The 23,141-nt window shown below is 38.0% G+C and overlaps 1 protein-coding gene across 2 annotated transcripts in view; it reads right to left on the bottom strand.

Moving 5' to 3' along the window:
• The window catches only part of spock1 (SPARC (osteonectin), cwcv and kazal like domains proteoglycan 1), a 133,006-nt gene that overhangs the window by 9,090 nt on the left and 100,775 nt on the right, over window positions 1-23,141 (bottom strand). For both annotated transcript variants that reach the window (XM_030145283.1, XM_030145282.1), the window contains 2 exons: window positions 21,364-21,496; window positions 16,353-16,473 (listed from right to left, as the gene is read on the bottom strand). In XM_030145283.1, the coding sequence (XP_030001143.1) occupies window positions 16,353-16,473; window positions 21,364-21,496 (254 nt within the window). The remainder of the gene's footprint in view (window positions 1-16,352; window positions 16,474-21,363; window positions 21,497-23,141) is intronic.

Raw genomic sequence — 23,141 nt, 5'->3', positions numbered from 1 at the left:
ACCTGTCCATCTACTTCTTCTTAACACTCGAAAAACCACTCTGGAATCGATAGGAGAATTGATAAGGAATTGGATTGGTAAGCAGAATCGCCAATGGCACTGATATTGATAAAATCCTATCAATTCCCACCCCTAGTGCAGTTATGTCTTCTGACTGTAGAGTGCCATCTTTAATGCACATTTGTATGTTTGATGTTTACATGTTAATATTTTAATGTTTCTGCTAACAGAAAGCACATTGTGAGTGTTATTTTATTTGTCATTTTCAAAATACAACTTGGTTGAATTATTTGGTAACACTTTATGATAAGTACACACTATGAAGCATTAGTTAAGCATTAATAAATACTGAATTCATCATTTCTAAAGCATATTTCCGACATGAATACTCATTAGTATATGGTTTATCAGCACAGTTATAAAGAAATAAGCTTTATAAATGATGACTTCAGTATTTGTTAATGCTTAACTAATGTGCTTATTAATGATGAGTAAAACATTTATAACTGTGCTTATAAACCATATACTAATGAGTATTCATGTCAGAAATATGCTTTAGAAATTATAACTTCAGTATTTATTAATGCTTAATTAATGCTTCATAGTGTGTACTTATTATGAAGTGTTACCAATTATTTCAGTGTGTATATAAATACTTTTTGAACATTTTGAGCACATTTCAACAATACCTCGATAATAATGATAAACTTGATAATTTTGGTCACAATAACCGCAATATGAAATTTTGATATCGCTACATCTCTAATAACAGATGACTAATCGATTAATCTTTGCAGCTCTAAATTCAATCACCAGTCAGAATCAGACACAGAAATACCCACTTACTGTTGATGCAAATGAAGCCAATCCTACAGATCTATATCATGTCATAAAAAGTCTCTGTCTCTCCTGCTGGATCACACATTTCTGTCAGTGGATAAAGATGTCAACACGACATAAAAAGAGACACGCTCAAAGCCAATCTGGGATTTTCAGGTATTTTCGACGCAGAGCTGAGACGTTGTCATGTTCTCATTAGAACAGTTTCAGTTTTGTCACATATTTCACCTGGTGTCCTGCCAGCATGCATGTATCTACTCACAAGTATATGAAGCAACAGCCACATATTTCCAGCAGCTAATATTTCATAGTTATAGTGTGGGATTGTGCCATTATTGCTGGAGCTATAAAACAGAGGAAGCCTCAGGTAACAGACTGGAGCAGAGAGAACAAGTAACATTTATCTGACTGGCTGTTTGCGTGACATTACCCTTTGAATTCCAAGGTGACGTACGTGTGTGTGTGTGTGTGTGTGTGTGTGTGTGTGTGTGTGTGTGTGTGACATAACCCTTCAGGACGAGACAGATAACATTTCTGAGCGCTCCTCATTTTCACGGTCTGGAGCAGAGAAAGAAAGAGCAAAACACAAACACCTAAACATGATCTGTCTTCACCTCCAGAATAACCCCCCCCCTTCCACAGACCAGTTAGAGGCTGTAACATGTTATTTCAACACAAACCATGAGAGAGAAAAAAAAAAAAAAAAAAAACACATCTCAGTTAAATGCCTGCTCTTCATCCTCAAATCAAGATTTTTTCCTTAATTACCTTCCTTTTTATCCTCTGTCCTTTTCATTGAAACCCATTCTGCCTTTTGTGGTTCCTCTGTTGCCTTTAAGGACGTCTTGCTCATTTCTCTCTCTTTCCCTCTAACTAAGATTCAATAGAAGCCACTTATCTCACCTGGCTGTACCTGATTCAGTTTCCCTTGAATTAGAAGACCACTTTGATATCCCCACTCTTCTGTTTCTTTCTCTCAACTAAATTGCTTTGAGTGCTTCATTTCCCATCTCTCTCCTCACCTCCTTCCCTCCATAAAGACTATAGATTGAAGTGTTTCTGTTTTGTCCTGATATCCACTTGCTTTCTTTCTTTCTTCTTCCACTTCTGCTTCTTTTGACTCGCCACGTCTCCACTCTCCATTCGTTCCTCTTAAGTTCCCTGGACTTTGTGCCCACAATATGTCTAGATGGACCTCTTATCTTTGTTCCCCGTGTGACCCAAATCGTTTTGGACTGGCCTGACACTGCTGTTTGTGCTGAATGTTCTTTTGTTGAGCAATGAGTCAGAAAACTGGAGCTGAAAACATTCAAGGACACAAAACACACAGACAAAATGGTCTGTTAACTCTTTCTGCTTGTGTCTGAGCCCCTGCAGGGTCAGACAAACGTTAAAATGTCAGGCTTACAGTCATCAACCTAAAAGCTTTTTCAGAGACAGAAACAACAATTACACTCATGAACTGGAGCTTAATACATTTTGTTCTCAGTATAATTATGTAAAATCATTTTTTTCTTGCTAAATATTTTTATAAATTTTGAGTATGCTCCATCTCAGAGTCACAGTGTAAGCATAGATTGACCACATTTATACAGTCTGTTCTGCACACGCGGTCAGCAGGCGGTTGACAGGATGTACCGGAAATGAAGTGACGCCTACATACAGTTCAAGCAGCCAACTTATGTCTGCTGGTGCACATGGCGTCTTCCTCCATTTGCATTATAGAAACTTAATCATGACAGTGAACTTAAATACTTTCACTTTCTTTTTTTCAACTTTTACAAATGATTTGTACAAAAAAAATTAAGGAGATGCATCTTTAGTGGGTTTCTGGCCGCCTGTGGACAAACTTTATGCATGTGACAAGAATAGTGAGTGGGCGATAACATCGGTATATTACACTGAAAGGTTGGGAAACAGCGCAAGAAAAATAAGGTTCTGCCCCTTCGACCTAAGCCCCATGGGAATAACTCCAGAAAAAAACTGGCAAGAGACGATTAATGTTTTGACCGCCTGTGAATTAAGACATTATTTACACATATGATATTTGTCAACTTAAAGCATATTTTTACAATTCAAGAAAGTTGCAGTTTGTGGTAAAACCAGAAAACTTGAACCTGTGAAAATACAGAAATGGAAAGACTACTTATCTGAAAGTTGCAGCGTTGACGTTATATGAACAATCTGCTCAAAGTCTTTTCAAAATAAAATTATTTTACAATGTCTAATAATGCACTTCATTTTTCTTTTTTTACACTTTTTATTTATAAACATTTTAGTTTTACAAAACAAGAACATGAAAGTAAGGTCTAGGGATGACAGTTATAACATATACATGCGTACAAATGCCCTTCATTTTTAGCCAGAACATTTTAAAACTGATTTTTTTGATTTTCATTCCAAACAGCTGCTACTACTACTACTACTAATAATAATAATAAGACTATGCATCAGTTGAAAAAGTAATACCACATACTACATACTCCATATCTAGAAGAATATTTAACACACTTCTGAATAAACAATAAGTTGAATGTATCATTTCAGACACCTGCTCAGGGTGTGAACACATGTTCCCTCCTGAAAGCTTCCAGTTAGAAGTACATAGCCGTGCTAACCAGCTAATCTCACCTCCATCAGTTTGTGTATGATACCACAGACTATAAAATACTATTCTTATCTACTACATATTATTACCATACTAGTCTATTCTGCTCTTCTTTTGCCATTACCCATTTGTTGTCATCACAACCGCATTGCATTAATTGTGGGACATTTATGCTGGTGAAACATTCACTGTTTGTATGCTGCAATATTTTGAACATAGAGCATGCACTTCACATACTTTTGGTTTCATGGTACCGTTTTGGACACAATAAAAAAAATCTAATATATTGTTTTAAGCTACTATGTTGTATGTTAGTATAGAATTTTGGACACAAATGTATGTATTCTGTTGGTGTTCGTGAATTGGCTTATTAAGAGTCTGGTCTTGGCCAGTTCTAAATGTAAAGTGTCTTTTGTTATGATTTAGATTAGATTAGATTTAATTTATTGGTCCCTGTGGGGAAATTCGTCTTCACTGACTGAAAATTACAAGAAAAAGACAGCAACATTATACAACACAGACAACAACAACAACAGTAGGGGCAGATATAACAAAAAGAGACACTGATGAAGTGACAGTTAGCAGACTGGTCAGCCTGTCAGCGGGGCCTGGTGTTTAGGGCGGCTATGGCTGCGGGGATCAGGCTTTTCCCAAGACAGGCCCTCCTGAATTTTAATGTCCTGTACCTGCGTCCTGAGGGTAGTGGGATGAAGTAGCGGTGTAATGGGTGCGTGATGTCCTGGACTATTGTGTTTGCCATTCGGGTGATGGATCTGTTATTTAGTTCTGTGAGGTTGGGTGTGGGGAGGCCGATGATTTTAGCAGCTGTATTTGTGATGTGTGTGAATTTGGCTCGGTTAGTGACGGAAAGCATGGTGTTTGGTGCTATATAATAAAAATTTGACTGATTTGATTGATTGATTTATCGTAAAAACTAAAAATTCCAATGATATGACAGAGAGGATCCGTGATGCACACTGTCCATGCTTGGTTCATGTTTCAGTCAGACTGTAGAGCTGCCCTGAAAGAGTTTGGAGTCACAGTTTTGCACCAGTTTAGCTTCTCAGATCTCCTTGAGTTTCTCTTAAATTTAAGTTGTTGTTTTTTTTTTTTAGGTTTTTACAATTTTTACAATAGTTCAGAGAATTTTTTCTTGTAAATAAGACAGGAGTACCTATGAATAATTTTGTAGAAGCTGAAGATTCCACAACCAGTGAACAAGAATTCTTATATTTTAACAAAAAGCCAAACTCAAACTTATGTCAATAATTCATTTGTTTAACTAATTATTAAATATTTCTTAAATCAGATTTCTTCGTTGCGTGTGTTTTGGATCTGTTTCCTTTTATGTGCTAACAAGCACATATGGGAACATTCCATATGTGAATCATCTACTCAGATACAGGTCTGGAGTTTTATCAGGTGACCTCAGTCTTTTATCTCACTCAAAACAAGTCATTCATTAAAATTCTGTGTAATATTTCCCAGTAGCCCTCATCCTGAAAGTTTGGATTATATTTGTTTCAGTAAATCCTTATATTTCATGACATGTTGGTTAAAAAATTTGTTATACATCTAAGTCAGCAAAAAAAAACAAAAAAACAACAACAAAAGGAGAGATTTCCTCCCTACTTTAGGTATAGAGATGGGATTTCCTCTCTCCAGATGTCTACTCAGTAATACTTCATAATGCTTCTAGCTGTGATGCTCTTGTGTATATTGGCAGAGATGCAGAGCTAGAGTCGCAGATTGACAGTGAACTTTACCCGGGATGAAGCCGTAGTCGAGACAGACAAACGCACAGGCTGCTTTAGCACAGAAGAAGGTATCGATTCGAGCTGTGGGTCAAATATCAAACACTGAGTCGTGGCTGGGAATTACATTCTCATCCTTCTTCCTTCTTCTCATTCCCTCTCACTCAACACTTCCTCGCTTCTGCTTTCTTTCATGCGTGTGAACTTAGATCTGTAGAAACTGGCATCCAAAACCCCAGAAGCTATCAGCTTTTCACAGATATACACAATCATGAAATACTGCATGTGGAAATCTATGAACCAGTACATAACTCTTTTCAGTTGGTGAATATAATCTGTTACTTGCTGACCTTGCAACAAATAAAAGGTTAAACGAGGTCTGAACCTTGAACAAGAAATGTTTAACCCAAAAGCCGCAGTCAACAACAAATCAATTGTTATTTTAATTATTTGTCAGATTCTCTTTTGTCACAAACATGAAACAAACTTGCACCACATCCATGTCTTGTGACTGTGTCTGCTATTAAGGTGTGACTGATTGTAACATTCCCAAATTACATATGGCACAATCCCTGCAGGCGGGTTTAGGTCGTGAGATAAATGTGTCCTCTACACTTTCTAATATATAACTGGAAGTATCAGGGGCCGACAGGCTTTGGATCCCTCCACGGGCCCCCTTTATCATTTATAAATGATAAACTAAGTTTGTCATATAAAAGAGAAGGAGTGGCAACAGAGGAAGGGTGGCTGGTGATCACCTTGAGACATGAGCAATGCAGTGTGATCAAATCAAGATGAAAGGCAGGTGGAAAGAGAAAAAGAGAAGACGGAGGCGGTGAGGTGAGGTGACATCTCTTAACAAGGTAACAGAGGGAGAAGGAAATGAACTCAGACAATCACATAGCAGATATGAGGAAGATAGAAGGTCAGATTCATTAAAAAGATACAGGGGCATGTTTGATTTTCTTTGCCCCAAGCTATCAGCTCTTCAGAACTATCTCAATGGCAGTAACTTAAGGTTAGCCCCGATAATGATCAGTAATACATTCTCTTTCGGCACAGAGAAGGACACAGGTGGAAAAAAAAAAAGACAGCGAGAAGTGAAAGTGCATTTTTCAGTGTCTTCTATTTCAGTCTGCTCATTTGCTGGTAAGATTTTGAGTGTATCGAGAGTATTCCTTTCAGATGAACATGAAGCTTTGGAATAGTGGTGGTTTTTAACTGATAAGAACTATCACAGTCTGTCAGTAACAACAGGTGATGCAACATTCTGTTACTGTCTTGACCCACAGTGTTTAAGTTCTGGTAGAAATGATCCAGGTCAGTTCCAGCATCATTTTAAAAATCCTTCATAATTTGATCTGACATCTGTTTTCTTCTGCTTTAACTGAATGGTCAGTGATGTGCAAGGTGACAAAGCAGTTTCGAGGATGCACCATGACTTTGGTTTTGAAATTTCATTATTTTACAATTGTGTAGGTTGTTTGTTTTACCTTTATTTTGAGAAATTGGTCAGTTTTAGTTTTTTAGATGATGAAAAATGTTGGATGGAAAAAAGCACAGCATCAAATTTCATTTGCAAAACCATTGTTTACTAAAGGTCACATTGTGTGCACAGCCATTTGTGTTTTGTTCACCATATGTCATTGTCATTCTTGATCCTTTTTATTAGGACCTAATGGTACAACAACCTCAGGGCAAAGCTCAAGGAAAAAGGAAAACTAAGCTGCTTCTATCTTCATTTCTACTTCATTTTAGTGTCTATTACATTGCTTATCCTACTATAATGGATGTTCTGCACGTGTGTGTCTGGCACGTGTTTGTCAGATCGATGTCCCATTGATGTTGCAGCACAGGGGGGCGTTTGTACAGGTCTTCCTCAGCCTTCACTGGCCCGATCGCCGCCAAACTCGCCAAATTAACAGAAACATTACCTGCCTATCTACTAGGCACAATTTTATGTCTGTATTCAAATGTTGTGAGGTATTTTGGGCGATTTTATCTGTCCTGGCTCGCTCAGCCAGGCACGAGAGATGTGACGTTCGCGGACGAGTCGACACTTTTCAGCAGCTCTCTTAAGTGAACGATAAGTACCGATTTGTTGCGAGCCGTTCATTTACGTGCTGTTCTCATATTCAAATTGCCCACACTGCCTTTATGCTTCACCTGTGTGCCACATGAGTCTGAGTTGTCCATGCTGCCTTCCCCTAATCGACTAATGACATCTCGGAGTTTGAGTTGTCCCTGCACAGCCCATTCACTTGAATGCAGCTACGTGCACAGCTAATTTAGGGGAGGAGTTATCAGTGAGAGTCCGACTGACTGGACTGGAGACATTTACTGCTGTATCCAGGAGGAGCGAATGAAAAAAGTGGAGATGTGGGATTAACTGGAGGAGCATCTTCTTCCTATAAATGCAGATATGCACTTATGTGGTGGAAAGGCGGGCTCTGGTGGACCCCAGCCTCACTAAAGTTATGGTATGAAGTACCTGTCTGCTGTTCTACTCTATGCAATGGGCCATGAAACACACTCAAAAATCACTTTCCTTTTACAGATTTGAAGGTTTTTTTAAAAAAAGTTATGAAATAATTACTTTCCCTGGTAACTAATTACATTTATGAAGGAGTAATTCCATTACTAATTCAATTACTTTTTGGGACAAATAATTACTAACTATAACTAATTACTTTTTAGAAGTCATTTGCCTAACACTGGTGGTTATGCTGCCGTTCATGACATTTCTACTCCTACCACACCATGCTACAATGTGAAGGCTGCAGTTCACTACCGCTGTATGAATTTAATCATCCTTCACAGGCCAAACAAATACACGCTCTTCCCTTCATGCCTCGCATGTTGACTCAAATTATTACCAACACAATGCATGATTAAATGGTACTTTACAAATGAATAGTGGTGGCATACAAGTTCTGCTTATGCTATCGTACAATGGCACCACAGGTACAATGCCACTAGTTATATATAAAAAATAACTTTTTCACCTGCAGCTTTAGTTTAGGTCATACCTTTTCATTAACTGAAAAATCTGATTAAAGAAGTTAAAACAGTTCTGAACACCAGCATTTACTTATTACTGGGTGATTTAGATATTTAAATCTGATGGGTTAAAAGTTGGTCACTTCTAATGAAAGTGTCTCCACTGGTTGAATTCCTTTGAAGACACACATATAAATGTCTTCCTGGTAGTCCTCATAAAGGCTGACATTTTGGATAAAATCCTGCATGTTAGGAAAAGATAGGAAGTATGGAGACAGAGGAGAACCTAATCTGTCTTCCTTTGGGCTCCCTTTGCCGGCACCATTTTAATTTGCTGAGAGGATTTAGTCCATTCAGCCTCTAACAGTTGTCGACACTTCTCCATTGTCTTTGTTCATCAGTAGCAGAAGACAAACCAGCTATTGTGTTAGGAAAGACTCAAACCATAGTCACCTGCACCTTCAGTTATCATTTTATTTCAGATGATTTTTAAGTGTTTTTTATGGTTCTGTCTTGGCTCAGAATTCAACTTTCTATTTAAGTTACAGCATAATCAACCAATACGTCTAAATAACAGACAATTTTACTAACAAAACATAAAAAAACCCAAATTCATTAATTTTAGTGTTTGATTGTCTTAAGGCTTTAAAACTAGATGTCCTCATTTATTTAACCCTTTACATACTGTTCATTTTCTCACTTTTGTGCCACAGATCTATTTAGAATAAACAGTATAAATAGCGTGGTATTCTGGTATTAATAACCAGGTTGTATTTCTTAATGCCATTGAGCTTTTAAAGTAGACAGTTGATTAACCTGCTGCAGTAGGTTTTTATGAAGTATTGGTATCAACAAGTTCATAAGGTTTAAGATTATTAGTACTTCATTTCTGAAATGCATAATGTATTTTCACTGTCAGGATGAAAATGGTTACAGGCTTTTTCCTGCTCCAAGCTGTCGTTATTATATTTTCCTCTCCACTGTTGTCTGACCTCTAATCTAAAATGATCTAAAGGTCTGACCTCATAGTTTTTTTTTTTTGTTTTTTTTAAACTGGGTAATACTGTATGTCTTCAGTGGCTTGGAAACATTTTGTGCTCATCATGTTCTTTAAAATCAATTATGTTTTTTTCCCCACTAATATTATCACTTCAACTTAGCTTGACTTTACTCACCTTGGGTAAGTTTTGGAAAATGTGCTGCATTTCTACTGCAGATTCAGTCCTCCCCCAGGGCTACCGGTTGTCTTAGTTACACAGCACAAACTATCTTGACATTGTCTCCTTTTAAGTGCAGCTATGAGGGAAGCAACAATGATGGTGGATGAAACTTTTAATTGTGAATTATAACGTCTGAAATCCATCTGTCCATCCATTTTCTGAACTGCTAGTCCTCACGGGGGTTGTGGGGTACATCCTGGACGTGTCACCAGTTCATCACAGGGATGACATATACAGACCATTCACTCTGACATTAAAGGTTATGCCAAGATTCATTCAGATCAGAATATAACTGTATAGACTTCATATCTGTGGGAGATTTATTAAGATTGATCTCACATGGAAATTTACTGTGGAATATTCCCACTAGCTTGGCTTTCTGTGTCATGTCTCATGATGACACATATCCAGACTGATGCAGGGACAATTCTGGATCAACCAATCTATGATCTGCATGATTTTACGTTACCTTAGGTACCACTTTGGTTTGCTTAGAACAAGGGTGGCCAACCCTGGTCCTGGAGAGCCACTGTCCTGCATGTTTTAGATGTATCCCTCTTCCAACACACCTGATTCAAATGATAAGCCTATCATCAAGCTCTGCAGAAGCCTGATACCGACTGTCAGGTGTGTTGGAAGAGGGAAACGTCTAATACATGCAGGATAGTGGCTCTCCTGGACCAGGGTTGGCCACCCCTGGGTTAGAACCATAGTAAGGATGATACTGAAAATAGCGTCTGATAGCACCTGGTTGTTCCTGCTGTTATATAGTGGAAATGCCAAAAAAAGGTGAGCTGATACTATCACCGAAACAGCAACATTTGACACCAGGCTGTTTTAGCTGCATATAAAACATATGAATAATATGAACATTCATTGTGGTGATATTTTCATTTAAGTGTTTTATAACTGCTGTGAAATGTCAAATCAGGTTTAACTTGACCCCTGATAGTATATAAGTTTCACACAAAACTTGTTTCACCCCTCAGTCTCTTTCTACCGTCCATTCATTTCTTTCAGCATTTCTTCATAAGAAGCTGTTCTGCCAGTTGTACAATTGTCACTTCTGGGATTCTGGAAGAGTTTCAGTTCTGAAAAATCAGTCTGGCAGCTTTAAAACCTCCAAACATCACAAAGTTAAATAGCATTTTGGCTTTTTGCTGAATTTCTGAATGCGTCGACCTGTTAATTTTTTTTTTTTTTGACAAAAAATCATGTTTATGTGTTTATTTAAAAGGTCTTGTAGAGTCCTTCAGCTTTACACAATAGATATTACTTTCTTCTAACCTTTACTTGTGTGTAAAGTATTGACTTTTTTCATTGCTTCCAGCACTAGATTTCTTCTGCTTTCTGTCTTTGTAAGATATAATAATGAAAGACCTGACTGACTTCTGAAGCCAAGGAAAGGGTTCAACCCTGTTTGCAATGTTTTAAGATGTGTCTATGTGTAAAAAGGCAGCTAATGCAAAAAAAAAAAAAAAAAAAAATACAGAAGTTGGGACCTGGCACTCAAATGACGGCCGGGGGAACTTGAATCAGAGAATAAATGAGTGACATAGAGATGGGAGAGTGAAGAGAAAGTGTGTGTGGGAGAGACATGACTGACAAACACACAGTGACATGTTCATAACACACCCACTAAAACCGTGAAAAATAACAATTATTAGTGGATTTGAGGCAAAGGTACTTAAAAAGCATGATATTTGAAGTCCTCAAATCTGCCTTGTCAAATAAAACCAATACTTACCCATTGTAAATAAACGGTGTTGCCAAATATAGCACACATTTATCTAAACTATTAATCAAAAGTGAGGCAGAGGTTTTCAAACAAGACAGAAAAACAGAGCTTTATCAACATATTATATGCCTCCAGTGGCTTTTTCCTGACCACTCCCTAAAATATACATGTCATCCATAAACAGAGAGATGGCAAATGACATGTGACAAAGGTCACCTGTTAAGGGGTTCAACATCACACAGTACTTTCATTCAAATGTGAGCACAACTAGAAAGTGCTTTTTTTTCCAAATTAAACTCTTGGATATAATAAAATAAGTCTATGCTAAAACCTATTAAATCTTCAAATTAATTTTGTAATGTTTGTACACCAGGATACAGAAAACAAAATCAATATACTACGTCGGTTTCCTGTCAGGTTAATGACCTGTAGTTTGCTAAATTTAACAGATCCTACTCCAAGTACAGACAGACTCAATGGACAATCAGCTGAAATATCACTGAAATGTCACTCCTAATCTGGAACTACTGACTTTGAAGGAGAATAATGGCTCAAAGATGAAGCTCGCATCAACATTTTTACGATAAATTTGAAGTTCAGTTCCACATTCATTGATTCAATTACTTTGAGATTGTTGTTCAGTGACTCAGATTTATATATTTATCACTTTGACTTGGATGTTCAATTTAGCAGTTATCTAGTTTTGGTTAAAGGTTCTCTTGTTTTTGGACAAGTACATTTTAGGTTTTAATATTTGTGTTGAAATGATGTTAGCCATTCCCAGCTTTCTCATACTCCAAACTATTATTGACTTACTCTTGGTCAGCGTCTAATTCAAAGTGTCATGGAGCTTTGTTAGTTTTGGGGGTGCATGGGTGTAAATATACAGAACGATGAAGAATCTCTATTTATGAGCTCGACTTCACTTTGGCAGGTGAGGCCAGAACATACAGCCGGTCGGGAGCTCTTGATAAGGCACAAAACAGAACATTATAAACGCTATGAATGTGATGAGCTGTGAGTGCTATTCAACCTCCTAACAAACAGACTAGCTCCCTGTCAAATCAACATCCTACATTTAGCAACATGCAGAATATTTCTAAGGGAAAATAGGGGACACATATTTATTGCTGCCTTTCAATATTTTTTGATGAATAAATGTATTTAGTCTGTATGATTACATTAAGAACGATAATAATGTTAGTAAAAATAAATTGGTTCTGTGTGTTCAGTAACCTCATAAAAGGTGTATATTCTGGATATATAACTGCTAGAACCTCTGTCTTATAGGTTTATTTTTGTATAAACAGTCCATCTCACTGCTACCTTTAATGTCCTTAGTTCTGCCTGTCCAGATTATTACTCAGAAAGTAAAGTCATCAGACCCTCACCTCATCACACCTCCAAACATCCACATGAGCAGTCACACACCACATGAAATATCGCCGATATCCTGATCTTTCTTATCCTGATTTTCTGTCCTACGGTAATAAACGTTACACATTTAAGCAACTTGAAGTTCAGGAATCTATTTAGCCTTACTTTGCTCATGTCAGCCTGTTTCCATTATAGAAAAATAACAAATCAGTACTATCCAGGTATAAACCTACTCTCAAAAACTCTAGAGGTATTTGTTCAATAAGGAAAACTGCAGAAACTTACATTTAGGGTTTATTACGTTTGTGAGTTATTACACTGTGGGGTTAACCTACTTACTGACCAGATCCCTTCAATACCTGCTGCTTGATATCATTAAACATTAGACCAACACCATTCCAGCCAACAAGTTCAAAGATTCGGACACACAGAGAGAGGAAATGAATGAGAGGTGAGTTCAGTTAATACCAGCTTTCAACAGGTGGTATTTGCACCAGCCGAATGGCAGGCAGCAATTTGCACTTATATGAGTTAGATGGATTTTACAATGAGGTTTACTTGCATAGAAACAGGCAGATTTGGCACCGAATGTTTGAATATTCCCTAATTTACCTTCATGCAAATGAAACGGATGCAATATTTGCACTATCTATCTACTTGGCAGCACAGTTTACAGTGAATTTCACCCATCAAGGTGCTTTGTGACTCTGGTATGTGTAACAAAACAATATGAGAAATGTTAGTTACACATGATTTACTATTCAGAATCTGAGTACAACAAAAACACAACAAACTGTGTTTACTGTTAAAACTGGAGCTCTAAGTGTTGTGTGAACATGGTGCTATGAATGTTCAAACCTCTTTTTAAACATTTGGTATCAGTAAACATACAGGAGTGATCGCACATAACGAACTGCTGCAGTCTTTTGTGTTTTGTGTGTTCCTATGGGCTGTTTCCATAGGAACACAATCTGATGCACACATACAGTATTCACACACAATATTTTCCTCACCTACTGCCACCTCCATCTGTTTACAGTTTGTATTGCTGATCTAATGAGATACTCTATCAGGTTTGAAGACGACAAACACACTCACTTCACTTGCGCCTGCAGTCCCAGAATACACAAACACTTGGAGGGCTATCTCACTGATAGTCTGGGGACAGGCTGTTCCAAAAAGTACTGTGACATCCGTGGAAGGACAAGAGGGAAAGACACAATCAGAAATAGTGACAATACAGAAGACTACATTTAAAAAGAAAGCTAAAAGAGGCAGGCTGTCTCACAGTAAAAAGAACTGTCCAAAATCTGCAAACACATTTTCTTTCTCACACAAACTCATCTGCTGTTCACTCTCAGAGCCAAGCCCTCAGCAAACCAAACACCAAAAAATAGTTTCCACTGGGCAAAGATGGAGGGGAATTAATTGGACTACATCTGAGATGGTAAAATAACTTCTCAATTACAGCATTGCTCTGTTCTCTCCATCACTGAGCCTTGTACGATTAAAGAGGAGAGTGAGATAAAGCTGTTATTAATCAGCAGACACTTTCTTTTGGTACTAATTGTGCTTGATGAACCTCGGGATCCTTTTAAATGCTTCATAATCAGACAGTGATTAGAAAAGACCTGTGAGGGCAAAGTGTGTAAGTGTCTGCTGTGTATGTGTAATGAGGAAACAAGGACAGACAGACAGACAGATAGATAGATAGACAGACAGACAGACTCAGAGTAAAAACTACTCCCCATCTGTGACAGAGGAAGCCTGTAACAATAACAATTCATCCTTTTCTCTGCTGCTATCCTTTAGATTGCATTTCTCCTCCTGAATCTCTCCATCCATCTGCTGAAATCCTATTTTCATGACAAACAATGAGACACACACACTCACTCCATCACTGCTCCCTGTAGCCGTCAGAAGAAAAGGAGGGGGTGATGGGACGGGAGGGGGAGAAAATAACATGAGTAAGGAGAGAGGTGACAGGAAAGCGATGGAAACACTGTGAATCACTTGAGAATTTGAGGGATTACCAAGAAGAGGATTGGAGTGTGTGTCTGTGTGGTGAAGGGGTAAAACTGTGTTTCAGAAGCTACCACCTCAACTCAAAATTGGCTAAAACCTTCAGACTGTTTATGCATCTTTCCTTCTAACTATTCTGCACAGTCAAGCATCCTTCCTTCTGTTTCAACATAACCATCCATTCTGTCCAAAATAAAGGGGAAACAGGTTTAAGTAGCCAACAGCCTCATGATCACAGATCATATGACACCTGAATCTGCACATAATATGACTTTTATCCAAAGACAAAAACTGATTTTTTTAATTTATTTTTTTAAGTTGCTAGAATAAAATGGTGCCACTGTACATGTCTATAAACTAAGGACATTTCAATCATCTTAATGTACTTTTTCACTGAAGAATCTCCTTTTGTTTAATCTTTCCTCAACCGGCAAGAAGTTGTTGGGGTGAAGGAGTTCACATCCCAGCACTCCTAAGTGTTTATATTAAGAAGATGACTGTGGTTTGGTATGATCTTAATTAATTTATCGTTAATTGTCCTGGGTTGGGGGCTTCAGTCAGAGCCTTTCACAACAGCACTGCATTCATTATATGCAAATGTATTCACTTTGACAAAAATGCATTCCCTTAAGTCATTTGATTCAACCAGCAAAATTATCAATCAGGAGCAGCTCAAGTAGATTAAATACAATAAACAGAAATGGAGGAAAAACGTGTAAAAGTTTTGATACTATGTTCATTCACTTCAAATGCTTTTATATTAATAGTCTTTCTCAAATTGCACAGACAGAAGGTGGTGTTATTATATTATTCTATTACTGTAAAATCTCTTTATGAGTTACTTACACCAACAGAAATTAATTCTGAATGCAACGCTAACTCTGCCATATGTTAAGGTGCTACTGGATGTGAGAGAGGATAAGACAGACAAAGCTTCAGCCCTGCAGTAGAGACAGTAGACTGTGGGAGGATATCTCTGTTAGTGTACCAGCTGAGACATTGATCATGATGATGCTTCAATATCAACCACCCCCCACCCATGTGTAATATCCAGTTCTGTGGGAAACACTGCTTCATACACAAAATGGAATAAACCAAGCACCCACAGTACTGACAGAATGGATACAACACCACGGATCAAATCTAACTCCATGGAGATCATTATAATCACTATAGGGGCGTGGCCACTGGTTCCACCTGTCACCCGACGGATGACGCTGGACAATAATATACAGCTCTGATCCCTCTAAAGCACATTACAAAACAAAGCTGCAATTACCACCTCTCACCAACAGGGCCCACCAAAGACAACAAAACAGAAATCTGCGATATTGTTTCTTTAGTAATTGAGGAATTGAACATTTAGATGTCGCATATTTGCCTTTATTCACTACAGACTTTTTGTAATAAGTTTTTACTGCGCTATTTAGTAAACCAATTAGTAATGAGTAGCTACTTAGCGGCTTTGGTGTGATGTCTAAGGGAGAACTCACTTTCAATGTTTTTGTGTGGAAAGTTTCAGACATTTTTTGTGAGGAAACAAGCTCCAGAATGTTCCTCTAACTACAATAAATCTGGTACAAGTTCACCAAAAATTGTTTTAAACATGTTTAAGTGTGTAGTTATGTACAAATCTAACTCCAAAAAGACAAGTTTGGAAAGTGCCATAAGTGGTTGAAGCACAGTCAATTTGATATACAATGTTGATAAGGAACATAATTTGTATTCAGTAATTGACTTCCAATCATCCACGGTCTGCTGACATGCAAGTGAAATAGAGCTACTTTACTCACCAGCCTTCTCAGTCTTGTGTGGTGGTTTGGTGAGCTCCTGACCAGGCAAACAAGGACACAGTCCATCACATTTTACTGAGATCATCTTTCCTGACAGACAGCTCTGGAACTCCAGCTTACACTGTAAAACACATAGGACCATTAATAATTAGTAATTAGCAAATACTCAGTTAGCTGCTACATCTATTCCTGGTTGGACCAGGGCCTTTCTGTACAATGTTTCCATATTTTCCCTTTGCTGTGCAAGTTTTCCTGTGATTTCCCGTGCTTTCCAATAACATCTATGCTAGGTTAATTCTCTTCTCAGTGCCCATAATCAAGGCACTAGCACAGATCTGAAGTTGGGCCCCAGGTGCAGTCAGTGGTAGCCCACTACTGCTTTTTTATGTACCACAATGGATGAAATGCAGAGGTTGAATTTTCCTACAGAGATAATGAAAGATAACTTTATTTTATTTCACACAACCAAAGGAACTGGAGCCTGGTTGTGAGCTGTGGATCTGGAGAAAATGTTTGTTTTGAGATGATGTCATTGGCCATTTTGACTTTTTTCTCTTTCCATTTACATGGCCAATAAAAGTGAATATATTCCAGTTCATATAGAATCATGTATATACTCAAATAAATGTAAAATTTGAAAGCCTCTGTCTACATCCTTTAAATATTCATTCACATGTAATTCCTTCAACCAACCTGAGATGTTTGCACTCCTGCAAGTGATTCATACTATTTCAAAGCAGATGCGTAAAATGTGTACTTTTTTGGGGACATACATCGCTACCACAGTCTCATAAATGGCTTTAAAAACCCAAAATGACACAAGCAGGTATTCACAGAAAGCTCTTAAACCCAAAACAAATAATATTGACAAGCCTCACATGTTGTAATTGGAAAACACTACATTCAAAACAATTTGAAATATCTAAATGGTACATACTGTTACATGCTGCTTAGACGACTGAGACCAAGTTTAAATATAATTCAGAAAAAAATTTAAAAAGCTATAAAAAGATTCTTGACGTGAAAATTTAGTGTCTAGACTCCAAATCTGTGGTTGATTTATTAAAATAGAAATTACTTAAATTGTACATGAGCATTGTCAGAGATTTCCCACTAGCCTGGCTTTCTGCTGCAACTTGATGACACACATTTTTAAAGAATTAATGTAGTGATGATTTTTAATCAACCAATCTGTGATCTGCATGACTTTATATTATGTTTAGTATCACTTTGAGTCCCTTCAGAAGACATGGTACCAGAAATTGAGGCAATATTTGATAATATCTGATATTTCCTACTGATGCACAGTGGAAATGTCAAAAACAGCCATGCCGGTATTGGAAAAGCTGAGCAGCATATGAAGGTCCTTCAGGTACTTTATGGAAAGAGCAGAATAATTCACTGCTCTTTCCATTGATCTTAATAATATGTCTCCAAATGTTATGAGAGAACAATAATACAATAATAAATGCATATGAATACGGAGTCAAAATTGTATATGACAAATGTCTTTGTTGAACTGGTTAAGAGACACATTGTTTTAAAAAAGACTGATGATTTATCTTCTGTAAATAGTGTCCATTAGTCAGTCATGTAAACACATCATTAGACAGAAAAGAGGCCATGTGCCATTTTATTATACTCAGCGTTACGAACCTAATGCGATGCAAACAACAAGACGGACTACTTCAGAATGTAATTTAACAGTATAAATCTCATTTCAGGTAAGTGAGGGGCAAGAAATTGTTTGGACTAGTTGGAAGAAAAAAAATCCAATTACAAAAACCTACCTAGGAGAATAATGAAAGCTGAAATGAGTTATGTAAATTCAGTTTGCAAGGTGGCGACGACGTTTTGTCAGTGCAGACCATGACTGTGCATAAACATTTGTACAGATATCTTACCAAAATGTGCCTTACACAGGCTTAGCTTTATCCAGCCCGCGGTTTCATTTCCCACGTTCTTATTCATATCCATCATTTCCTCCCTGTCACCTCTTTGATAGTGCTGCTAATGTTGCCTAATGAAATTTGTTGACAAAGGAACAGAGCTCTGGCCTGTTCTCAACATATTGAATTAGCTGTCTGGGGAGGGAGATAAAGAGAGAGGGTGAGGAAGCCCAGGAAATGAATGACCTCCCCCAGTCACTGTCAGCACACTGAGAGGCCCCATGAATCTTTATGTTTGTCTCCTTCCAGGGGTTAATGTGGTTTTGATGAAACAATGTTTTAACACCTGGTGGTATAAAAATAGAGAGGAGGAGAGAAGACACAAAAGTAGAGGAGAGCATCTACAAACCCTGCAATAACATAAAGACATCCTTACTGCAACTCCAACCCCCAGCCCTCCCTGTCCTGTTAGACGACAGGAAACGAAGGGAGAGGAATCAAGAGGAGTGGAGTAATAGACTTAACTTTAGTGGGCTGAAACCTCTCAGGAGATAAGAGCTCTGTCCTCTTAATAGGATCCTGAGTGTGTGTGGTTACGATGAAGGAGGCATGTAATGTAATAATAAAACATGAATAAGCCTGAGACCAGTGTGTTACAGAGCAGCTCACTGGTGAGCAAAGTTTAAGTTGGGCCACAGGGACCCATCACTTTAGCAGCTAACTGAACCCCTCCAACTAAATTACCGCAGAGAGCAGAGGGAGTTCCCGGCCCTCCTCTTCTTTTTGTTCTTTCTCTTTCCTCTTGTTTCCCCTTTAACACTTCTTCACCGCATGGAAGACACAGCCTTCAGGTAGGTAGGTCATTAGGACTCATGTCTCCAACACGACAGGCTGTAACTTGTAACCGCGAGCTGTGTCACACCTTAGGGTTGGAGGCTGAAGGCTGGACGAGTAAGATCACATCGAAAAACATTTAGTTCAGGGATACCCGGGGGCCACTTTTCACAATAATAGGATGCCTGAGGCAAGTGAATAAACAAAATGTTTATCACATAAAATTAACAACTATACAAAAGCTCAAAACTCAACTCTTTCTGAGGGGTTTCAGGACAGGAATAATAAAAATAATAATAATAATAGGCTGCTGCTCTCACCTCTTCGCTGTCAGTACCATGGACATTAACATGTAGAAACCCTGTCAATTCATGTCAGGGTGTCAGGAAGACTCTGGTGGTTCTGAGGGATTTATAGGACTGACAGAAAGTGGAGTTGGTACAGTTGTGACATCACAAGTTTCCACAAATCCAAATGGTTTGTTTTGAAAGCCCAGTAATCTGAAGAGGGGCAGCTTTTATTTCTACATAAATTGATCACTTTGACAGTTTAATGTTATTTTTAGAGCCTCCAGATCTATTTGATAATAAAAGAATAATTAAAAAACTTCTTTTTTTTTTTTGTTTTGCAATTTGCTCCCTCTAACCTCCTAAGACCCAGCTATGGGTTTTCTGTCCACATTTGTGGACAAGAGTTTCACAACTTTAAACAAAAAAAAAAAAAAAAAAAAAGAAAAGAAAACTGTCCACCACAAAGGACATTCCATAAAGATTTTAAAAACTGCATCTGAAAAACTGTTGCATCATGATGTTTCCACTATAGGCACTTATTTAATAAAAAACAAAAAAGCTTGTACTTTGCTGACATTTCCTGGGTCTTAGGAGGTTAAACAAATCTTTTTAAAGAGAATAACTGAGTAGCAACATTCACAAGGATTCCTCTGCTGTTTGACAATCAAACCATTTCTTAGCATGAGATAAACTGTAACCCCACAGATAACTATACATAATGTGAAATCATAGCTTTGCTCCTGGAAACTCAATTGAACTAAATTAAAGTTACCCTGGGGAGAAATACTGTATAATTTGGTTAAATAAAGATACTTAGAAAAATGCCAATCACAATTGCCTGATTGTCCAGAGGTCATGTGGGGTGGCCATGGCTCAGGAGGTAGAGCAGGTCATCCAATAACCAAAGTGTTGGCGGTTTGAATCCCACTCTGTCCTAGTCATGCGTCGTTGTGTCCTTGGGCAAGACACTTGACCCACCTTGCCTACAGTGTCACAAATGCGCACATACACACATATATGAATGTTCGGTGGTGGTCGGAGGGGCTGTTTGGCGAGAACTGGCAGTCACGCTTCCGTCAGCCTGCCCCAGGGCAGCTGTAGCTACAAATGTAGTTTACCACCACCAGAGTGTGAATGTGTGAACGAATAAATTATGGATCAATAATGTAAAGTGCTTCGGGTGCCTTGAAAAGCGCCATAGATATCTAATCCATTATTATTATAAAAATAAAATAACCCACTAAGTACAAGAAGGAAGGAATGAAAAATGTACAGCCATTGTCATCATCACAGTGGACAGAATGGAAGAAACAAGGAACAAAAGGGACCAGGCTCCTGAAAGGGGCTGCAATTACAGTGACAAGCAATAGTAAAATAAAAAAAAGAAATCATTATTTCACTTTTATAGTGGTACAATGTTTGTGATGTATATTTTTAGAAGCCAACTACACAAAAAATGTCAAGAAGTGATGAAACCACAATCAATTCAACAACTAGCAAGCTAATTTAATTACATATAATTCACCATTCCCCAACAATGCAAGTCATCAAATGTTAAATACACTGCTGTCTGCTTTCTATTATCTGGACGATCAGCTATGAAAACACAACTGAGTTCCTTCTCCAAAAGATTTGCTCAAGTCAGATGAAATGATGGATATTAGCAATCATTTCCAATCCTCCAGAGACAATTTCAAGCTGAGAGAGATCTCTGACAACTGCCTCTCAAGTGACAAGAGAATTAATGAGAAGTGGGAAAAAAAACACAGTTACATGTAAAAGACAGAAAGCAGTACTATCTAGAAAAAGACTAAAATGACACATCATCTGAAATACTCATTATTTAGGAAATCCCCTTGAATTTTTGGGTAAAACCAAACTGGAAAAGTATTAACGAATGATGTTTGGGGTGAAAATGACAGACATGGAGAAATCAAAAGATAAACGGAAAGGGGAGAGTGGAAATTAAGTGAACATAAAGGTAAAAGGCATATTCACCTTGGATGAGTACGTGTGTCCATCAGATCCGCACACAGGATTTGACTGCAGAGCTGAACACAGTCGACATTTCCCATGAGCACCAGCCTCCACCCTGTGCTGGTGGCCTAAGCTGCCTTTCCTGGCTTTCACACTGAAACAGACAGAGAAAACAATCTGTGACTGAGCATTTGTATTTCTCACGTAAGAAATCCAAGGTTTTCTCTCCTTGTAAGACAAAATGTAAATACATAAAGATAGGAAGTACACTTTTGAGAGTACATCAGGCATATCACATATACGGTCAAGTCCATAAGTATTTGGACAGAGACACAAATTTTGTCATTTTGCCTCTTTAAACCCCCCCCCGCCCCACACACACACACACACACACACACACAGTGAATGTGAAATGAACCAATTGCAGTAACCATTTAGAAATTCTAACCATTTTAATCATTGTCCCTCCATTTTCAGAGGTTCAAAAAAGTAATTGAACCACTGACTGAAAAGCAGCGTCATGTCCAGATATGTCCTGTTCCCTGGTTATTCTATGACAAATGTAGCAGATAAAAGGTCTGAAGTTGATTCTAAATGTGTCACATTTGGTAGTTCACTGTAATCCTCAAAATGAGGTTCAAAGAGGTGAAGGTGAAGGAGGCTGTCATTCATCCTCCACATTTTATGTATTAATAGGAGCGTTTCCACTACAGGTACTTAGGGGTAATTGCATGGGGCCGGTGGCCATTGGTGCATGTCTCCACTGCAGGAACTGCCCCCCACAGGTCAAATTAGAGGAACCTTTACGAGGTCTAACCGAGTCCCTGCTTCAGGCTAGGTACTCCAAACAGCCCTGAAAACTCCTGGGTGGAGCTTTAAGGTAACAAGCAGCATTTTAAAAGCCCCACAAAAGATGAGTGGTAAATGGTAGGGTTCAGGAGTATAGACAGATTTTACAATCAAAAGACTATTGTAAGATAAGTGGACCAATGCAGGCAATGCTGGAATTGCTTACATTCTATGGCTGAAGTGGTCACATAATGATTCCACAGTTATTGAAACTGATTACATCGGCAGTGGGTCCGTCTCTGCAGTGGAGACACGGTGGTTGAGAGGGCCGAGTGAGACAACAACCATGTAAGTTCTTCAGTTAAGTTCTTGCTGTGGAAATGCTTACTGTCTTAAAAACGTGCTGGGGCAAATAAGAAACTTTCTGAGCAGAAATAGTGTCAAAACTAAACAAAAGCAGTCGCACAGAAAGGTTGAAAAGTTTCAGAGTTTCTAGTTGTTATTTGAATAAGGTGAGATCCTATTCTGGGTGGCCTTTTCAATGAGTAGTATAATTATGTTTGAGTCAAAGCTTGCAGCAATTTTCCTTCAAAGAGCTCTCAAAGACCACCCTTCTGCTTCCTGATCTATCAACCTGCACTGCAATTACAGGCAGACTCTTACCGATAGAAACTGATGTGACTCCAACAAATGATCAACTACTGACATGAACATGTGGAATTTTTTCACACACACTGACAGACAATCTAAATCACCAATAGTCGTGAAAATGGGAGTCAATGGGTATTTATCTACAGCTCTGGGAAAAAAAAAAAAAAAGAAACATTTTTGTTTTATTCTCTAAACTACTGACAACATTTCTCCCAAATGCCAAATAAAAATATTGTTATTTTAAGCATGTATTTGCAGAACACAACACATGGTCAAAATAACAAAAAGATGCAGTGTTTTCAGACCTCAGATAATGCAAAGAAAACAAGTTCATATCTATTTCTAAACAACACAATACT

The sequence above is a fragment of the Sphaeramia orbicularis genome, chromosome 10, assembly GCF_902148855.1.
Source record: "Sphaeramia orbicularis chromosome 10, fSphaOr1.1, whole genome shotgun sequence".
Classification (NCBI taxonomy): domain Eukaryota; kingdom Metazoa; phylum Chordata; class Actinopteri; order Kurtiformes; family Apogonidae; genus Sphaeramia; species Sphaeramia orbicularis.
Note: the sequence above shows the minus strand (reverse complement) of the source record. Positions and strands in the feature narration are given on the sequence as shown.